Source organism: Hippocampus zosterae, chromosome 19 (genome assembly GCF_025434085.1).
Source record: "Hippocampus zosterae strain Florida chromosome 19, ASM2543408v3, whole genome shotgun sequence".
Classification (NCBI taxonomy): Eukaryota; Metazoa; Chordata; class Actinopteri; order Syngnathiformes; family Syngnathidae; genus Hippocampus; species Hippocampus zosterae.
Window position 1 is genome coordinate 3,844,485 of NC_067469.1, and position 7,817 is coordinate 3,852,301.

General features: G+C 51.3%; 1 protein-coding gene across 3 annotated transcripts; it reads left to right on the forward strand.

The window, feature by feature from the left end:
• Nucleotides 1–221: 221 nt before the first annotated feature.
• On the forward strand, nucleotides 222–5,893 carry mycn (MYCN proto-oncogene, bHLH transcription factor). 3 transcript variants are annotated; one of them, XM_052052452.1, is made up of 3 exons: nucleotides 222–403; nucleotides 670–1,354; nucleotides 2,671–5,893. In XM_052052452.1, exons 2-3 carry the CDS (start codon nucleotides 691–693, stop codon nucleotides 3,387–3,389), a joined length of 1,383 nt encoding a protein of 460 aa, XP_051908412.1. In that variant the 5' UTR covers nucleotides 222–403; nucleotides 670–690; the 3' UTR covers nucleotides 3,390–5,893. The 3 variants fall into 3 exon arrangements, with proteins under 3 accessions (XP_051908412.1, XP_051908410.1, XP_051908411.1); XM_052052450.1 differs by lacking the exon at nucleotides 222–403 and having other exon boundaries at nucleotides 422–1,354; XM_052052451.1 differs by lacking the exon at nucleotides 222–403 and having other exon boundaries at nucleotides 422–1,354; nucleotides 2,674–5,893.
• Nucleotides 5,894–7,817: the final 1,924 nt, after the last annotated feature.

Below are 7,817 nucleotides of genomic sequence, written 5' to 3' on the forward strand. Positions count from 1 at the left end.
AAATACAAGACACGTCCACATCAAAATGATAGCTTTACGACACAGCGTTGTCATTATGTCTCGTTTTGAATGTTTATCTGCATTCACCTTGTGAGAAAGAGCGACCGACTACAAGCATAACAGCTCCCCAGCACCCCTCCCTCCATTCTGCACCCTCTATCAACCCTCCCACTCGGCCTCCTCCAGGCACGGGGGGGTTAGGGGGAGGAGCCTTTCCATCCCGCCTTTGCCTGCCAGCCTTCAGAGTGTAAAACAGTGCAGCCAGCCACGGTGCGTGTCAGAGGGCTGTCTGTGCTCCCCACGTCGATGACTGTTTCACATCTGGTGTCTGTGTCGCTACTCACTGCCACTGCAGAGACCACAACCGGTCCACGCGAGAACAAGCACAAGTCACAGAGATAAGGTAAGAGCCCCCCACCCCACCCCAAGAAAGCCTTGGGTGTCCAACGCGTGTGTTGTCATTTGCAAACGCGCACCTTTTTTTTACGCACGGGTGGCACATTTTACGCGCAGAGTGGGAGGGTGCGTGTTATAAAAAAAATAGTCACACGGGACCGGAGTGTGAATGGAATGCAGACTGCGTGTCTGTGTGCGGGCTTTGAGCCACGCGCGTGTCCAGGTACAGCAAGGGTCTTCATGAGGTTTTTTTTCCTTTTCTCCTCCGCGCAGGTTTCTCAAGCGTGGGAAAGGATGCCGGCGATTGTAAGCAAAAACTCAGACATGGAGTTCGACTCTTTACAACCGTGCTTCTACCCGGATGAGGACGACTTCTACTTCTGTGGTCCCGACTCGGCGCCACCGGGGGAGGACATCTGGAAGAAATTCGAATTGCTGCCCACTCCGCCCCTTTCCCCGAGCCGCGCCGCTCTACCTGGGGAGCCGGCGGCAGCCTCCCCGGAGGCGGACCTCCTGGGCTTCGGCTTGGGGGACCCACTGGACTGGGCTTCGGAGCTGCTCCTCCTGCCCGAAGACGACATCTGGGGGGCATCAGACGATATGGATCTGTTCGGTTCCGCTTTGGATACAAACCCAAACAGCATCATCCTCCAGGACTGTATGTGGAGTGGATTCTCGGCCAGAGAGAAGCTGGAGAGGGCGGTCACGGAGAAACTCGGGAAGGCTATTACGAGTGCCGCGGTGGTCGCGGCGGTGGCTCCGGCGGCTTCGGTTCCCTCCACCGGGAGGCGGGACGTGTGCGTAAAAGCGCCCGAGGTGGTGAGCCGCAGCGCGGCGTCGGAATGCGTGGACCCGGCGGTGGTGTTCCCCTTCCCCGTGAACAAGAGCGGCGGCGGCGGCGTGGGGGACTCGAGCGTCAGCGCTCCCGCGACGCACGGGAGCGCCCACAGCGACTCGGGTAAGAATATGCGAGCGTGTCAACAAATGTCTTTGTCTGCGGCGAGTTGACCGCCAAACGCGACGAAAAGCGCACTGGTATGACGTTCATATGACTGGAAGGCAATCGGATTACACGCACGCGCACGCGCGCACGCGCACGGTCAACTGAGTTGATGTAATCAGACGTCTCTCTTAAAAACAGATGGCGGCAAAATATGGAACTGTGTGTGCCCAATTGCCATGTGGTTAACCCCCCCCCCCCACCCCCGACGACCCCCCACTGAAAGATTTAGACTTCATAAAGGCAGAACGGAAGAGATGATTTAGTGCAAGACTGTGGATCACTCATCACTCATTGGCGGGACGTCACGTGACCCAAACATGCAATGATGTCATCATTGGACTACAGCAAAAAAAAATGTTGACGCTGCACTGTTATGAGGGGATGACACGAGATGGGAAGTGGAAGGGGAGGGGGGGTTATCAATTGAGGAATCATCTAAGCAAACACCAAAGAGGAGCACAAAGAGCACCCAACTTGGCACGGAGGAGTACGCTCAAGGCAGCCTCGCCAAAACGCCTCCTCCGCCACACACAAAGCAGGGGAGGGTCCTCTCTCTCTTTGTGTGTGTGCGTGCGTTTCTAAGGGGCCGGCAGCTTTGAACAAGCGCTCCATCCCGACAGCTGTCTGCCTGGCGCCCCTCCAAGCCGGGGGTGGGGTGGGGTTAAAAGCACGGTGATCCGATTGCTGTCGCACGCACGCCGTGTCGAAGACTCGCAGAGCCAATAAGACACAAAAACATAACCCCCCTCAGAAAAAAAAAACAAGCTTTTAGGTGTAGTGCCGTCTGCTGGATCGGCTCGGTCACTGCACCGCCCGGCCCGGCTGCAAGTGGACCGCGACGTCAAGAAGCCGAAAAGCAGCCTTTGCATTCGGCACCGTTATCAGGACGCGCATCCAATTGTCAAGGATTCTTCGCCGACAGCGTTAGGCCTTGTCTTAAAGAGGGTCCGTCTTTGTCAAAGGTCAAAGTCGATGGGCGACTTCCGACCCGTCCCACCCGGACCAAGCCGATTAGAAGTCTGCGAAGGCAGAGAGCCAACTTGCCCGCTCAGCACTGAGACTCGACGTGTCAACGCCTGCGCGGCAGATTAGCCGAGCGGTGACTGACGCTAAGCATTAAGGCGTTTCTGCTTATGCAAACAGCGTTGAGCAACATTCGCTTTATCCGTCTTGTATAAGACGCGCGCTCGTGCATACCTGTCACCAGTCGGTACACATATCACAGTGGGAGAAGACCTGACAGATTAACTCATTCTGTTTTACTTTCCCAGAAGAAGAGGACGAGGAAGAGGATGACGACGAAGAGGAGGAGGAGGAAGATGATGATGAAGATGAGGAGGAGGAGGAGGAAGAGGAAGAGGAGGAGATCGACGTGGTCACCGTAGAAAAGAGGCGTTCCACAATCAGCAAAGCCGCCGTGGCGTCCAGAAGTCAAGACCAGAGGGGGTCCGGCGGCGTCGCCGGATCGGGCTCGGCGGGTCGCTTCGTCAGCCGAGCCCCCCAGGAGCTCATCCTGAAGAGAAGCTCGGTGCACCAGCAGCAACACAACTACGCCGCGCCCTCGCCGTACACGTCGGACGACGACCCGGCGCCGCCTCCCAAGAAACAGAGGACGTCGGACGTGGCGAAAGCCCCGACGCGAACCGCCTCCTTGTCCTGCGCGTCGGGCCCGCGCGGCAAGCGCAGCTCCAGCGGCGACAGCAGCCCCAGGGGGGGCTCCGACTCGGAGGACAGCGAGCGCCGGCGCAACCACAACATCCTGGAGCGCCAGCGCCGCAACGACCTGCGCTCTAGCTTCCTGACGCTACGCGACCACGTACCCGAGCTAGCATACAACGAGAAGGCGGCTAAGGTGTTGATCCTCAAGAAGGCCACCGAGTACGTCAGCTCCCTGGATAGGGAGGAACGGCGGCTCCAGCTGGAGAAGGACAGGCTGCAGGCCCGCCGGCAGCAGCTGATGCGCAGGCTGGAGCTGGCGAGGACTCGCTGACGCGCCGCCAGCGCCCGTCGACGCCCAGAACACTCACATACCTTCCCCCCCCCGGGATGCCGCCGCAACCTGCGCCGAAAACAGCCTCAATCCACACCCAGTCTAGATGGGTAACCTTTGGAGTTGGCCTTGACACTTAAGCACAGACACGCAGGCCCACCCCCCTCCCCTCCACCCCAACAACCCCCCCCCCCCCCCCCGCCCCCACATGTACACAAACGTCTCGGAAGGGGGCGGATGCTTATTTGGAGGGACGTCGGGACTTTCACTGCCGCCACTTTTTTTGCACATTTGTTGACGTTAAGAATGTTTAGGGTTTACTTTTTCAATCCAGTCACATTGAGGAACGATAAAGAATGAGGAAATAGAGGCTTTTTTTTATATCAAGTTTTGGTATTATTTGTATTGTATGCATTGTTGGTTTATTTTTTATTTTTTTCTACTCACTGTGACACCAGCCTGGAATCAAGTGGATTCCTACCGGGAGCGGTGTTGGAGGGCACTTTGCTCAGAGTGCTCGACTCAACTAAGGAGTCACGCACAACTCTAACTTTGCCTTCACAACTGCAAAAGCGGACAACTTTATACAACATTGAAAAACAAAGACTCTATGGACACAAGCGATGATGCCACTACAGGTTTTTCTCTCACTCCTCCATCACACTGGTGCTCCAACCAAGTCAAAATGGATGTATACCTGTGCACCTTTCTAGCCGACACTTTTGTATATACAGTGCATAGAAAGTCTACACACCCCTGTTCAACTGCCAGGTTTTGGTAAAAACGAAAGAGGGCAAGAATAAATCTTTCAACTGTTTTTTTTTTACACTATTAATGTGCTCTACTGTATAACCTGTACAACAACAAATGAGCGGTTAAGTCAAATGGGAGAGGTTTGCATAAGTGCGCACACCCTCTTGGAAGTGAGAAAGTGGCTGTGTTCAGAACTCATCAGATTTTAACTCGGGGGGGAAAATGGGAGTTTAAAGTGCTTCTGATGATCCCTAAATCAAGCGGACATTTTGGAAGTCACATTCGAGAGCAAAGGGTTCACAGAGAGCTTCCACAGCATTAGAGGGATCTCACTGTTCAAAGGCATCAGTTACGAGAAGAGTACAAAAGAATTTCCAAGTCTTTTAAAAATACACTATAGATGCTCTGATACTACCAAGAGCAGAATATCTGTCCAAAATAGTTAAAAAGATGACAAGAAAACTGGGCATGGAGGCTGCTAAAAAGCCAACGGTAATGTTTAAAATTTTGCAAGAAACTCTGACATGTACCGGCTGTTTGGTGTACGTGACAACAATCTCCTGTCTTCAAAATCATCCAAAGCTTGGCAACACTTTGAAAAATCACATTTGAAATCTAAGCCTGTCGGGAAATGTGTTGTGGTTGGATGACGCTAAGGTTTTTTTTGGAGCCTAAGTGAAAATGGAGGGAATTATGAACAGTTCTAAATGAAAGGTGGCGATTTAAAATAAGATGGATATGAAGATTCATATCTTCAGATTCACCCCTCAAGAGTCATCTCCAGCGGCCAAAAGCAGAAATCCGAATCCACACAAGCGTGGCTGAGTCCGGTTTTAAAATGGCCAATGCAGAGTCCGGATGTGAAACAGGTGGAACTGTCGGGGTGATCTGAAGAGTTCTGCGCACCGTTATGGGATCTGAGTTTGAGGGTGTGCACATTTATGCAACTAGCTTTTTGAACAATTTTTCTTTTCCCGATGGAGATGTCCATGTTATAGACTACGTTTATAATGGAAAATGTTTTGAAATGACTTATTGTCACATTTCTTTATGTCGCAAAAATGTTGCCTTTGAACAGGGGTGCCGACTTTTTTTTTTTTCTTTATTTGCCGTCACAACAGTGTACAGACAAAATACACTCAGATCTGCCTTGTTTTGGAATACATTTTGTCCTCTTTTTTAATTTTTTGTGTTTTTATAAATCTATACACATCAGGAAGATGCCAATAATAACTGGACTGGAAGTTTATATACAATTTTTAAAAAGTACTGTAAGGTTTCAATTTTTTAGAGTCACGAACTTTGTAATATAACGATATTTTGCTTTCGCCCCCCCCCCCCGCCCTCCTCTCTCTTTTTTTTTCTCTTTGTACCGTATCGTTTTACTAATTCTACACACCTTTACGCTTTTTAGTGTGAACCTGATACATACTAAATTTGATACTTATATTTTCGTATGAAAATGAGTTCTCGGTAGATATCACTTATCTTCTTTCATCTTCGATCTCAAACTTTTGTACAGCAAATGTGTTCTATCCTCATGTACTTTTTTTTAAAATCCTTTCCCTTCCTCTCCCTTTTGCTTATATTTGTAACTATCGGGTGAATAGAACTGGGAATCTGGATGAGATGGGTTTTTTTGTTTTCCCCCCCTCCCTCCCGATTTTTAAAAATGTACATTTATTAGTGCTGCAACTCATAGCACTTTGAAATACCTCATTTTGACAAATAAATAGACATCATTAAACCGGCATCTTGGTTGTTTTGACTCTCACCCCCCCACCCACCCCCCCACCCCATCACCACCACCTCCACGCCCCTCCTTTATTTATTTTACCATTTCCTTATTTGTTTTCTAAAATAAAGACTTTTGGATCCTCTACCCCCCGCTCCCCCCCCAGCCACCCACGCACCCACCTACACGCACTTCAAGTGCGTGGAAACGCACACCCGCGCGCAACACCCACTCGCGACTACATTGTTCCGCCCGTCGCCATGGAAACTAGAGCAGCTGCTGAGTGGCAAACACAGAGAGCGAGTCTTTTCATTTGTCCGTGTATTTCTGCCTGTGCGCATGAATGCAAATGCGTGTGTGTACCTATTGTACACCCACCTCCCACCCCCGCCCCACGGCCCCAACCACTACCGTGTCGCCACCTCCTGTTCTGTGTGTGGCCCTCGGGTGTCTGATACCCTCGACCTTGCTCGCCCGGCAGCCACAATGCCAGGCCAAGCCTGGATACTGTTTACCAACATCGGCCACATGGCTCAAGCCCCGCCCCCCTCCCTCCGCCGGGCTTGAGCCCAACTATGTGCCACTCAGGGGCCTGGCCGGGCGTTCTCTGGAGATGGCTGAAAGAGAAATCTGTTGCCACGGTCCGAGTCGCCATTCAGCGGGACGGGGCGCACGCATAAGGGGGACGAGAAAAAGGCAAAGAGGGAATTAAACACACTTGGCCGATGACTTTTGAGTAATCCCTTTCAGCCGGGAAAGAAAGGGACTTTCTCTTTCCCGCTCAAACGATTTTAGCCGACTATCCTCCAGCTCACCGTTGGCCGCAGGCGCCGAGGTACCCGGAGATACGCTAAAGACGCTACATAAAGACGGACGACTTTGTTTTGGACTTGAGACAGCTCGAAACCGAGGCCTCTCGGCGGGGGAGTGCAACTGGTGGATTACGTAACGGGGGTCTGGTGTCTGCATGTGTGCGGATGCGACAGGAGTCTGCCGTCTTTGCCTAGTGTGCGCTCCTCCCAAGCGGCCTCCTCCCATCCCCTCCACCATCTGCCTGATGGCTTATCCCGACTAGATTACCGGATGAAAACAAATTCGCGGACAGTAACGGAAAGGGTGAAGAAAAATGGCGCCAATGCAGATTAACTGTGAGAGTTAATTGTCGAGAAACATTTGTTGTATCAATTCCAAGGCTCCAAATAACTTTTCTCTCATCAAAGACTTCGTCGAAGGTGGTGTCAACCTGAAGTTAGCTTAGCGATTAGCATGGCTGCTCCAACTTTCCTTGTCACCCCTTCATGAGAACGATACTCATCTGCAGTGCATTTGCCACCAACAGAAGTGCTAATTACTGACAGGTCCGTGAAACCGCAACGCGTTTAGCCGCAATTGATGCAGTCGAAAAGCTCCTTGTGAGCTACCTGTCGCGACTTAAGTAAACACCAAGCTAGCTTCCACCTCATACTACCGATATGTGTGCGTCCAGCCCAGAAAAAAATCAACGGTTGATTTTCAGTGGCGGACATCATAAGTCTGCCTTCGCACCCCCCCCCCCCCCACCACCACCAAAAGGAACACTTCGTGCTTGTCTGAAACAAGGCTCATTTCACAGAATTAAACAAACATATGGCAATGGCTTTTCCTTGATTAATACCCATTATCCTGCCTGGACTGGGTGGCTGGTTAGACAGTCCAGACAAAGACACACACACACACACACACACACCCACACATGCACATGCACATTTCTTAATGGGCTTACAAATCTCTTGACTGGCATACATTAAAGCTGTACAGGAGATAAGGCGGCGTGTTATTATTATTTTTTTTGTTTCGTTTCCTCACTTCCGATGACGACACTTGGGACAACACTTCTATTGTACTGCCGGACACCCGATCTGTATTCAACATGTTAACCTCCCCATATGGCGCAAACAATG

Coding starts and splice junctions, on each gene's coding strand:
- mycn (XM_052052450.1), top strand. CDS start 571: ATGCAGACTGCGTGTCTGTGTGCGGGCTTTGAGCCACGCGCGTGTCCA. Junction 1,355..2,670: donor GAGCGCCCACAGCGACTCGG/GTAAGAATATGC, acceptor TTACTTTCCCAG/AAGAAGAGGACGAGGAAGAG.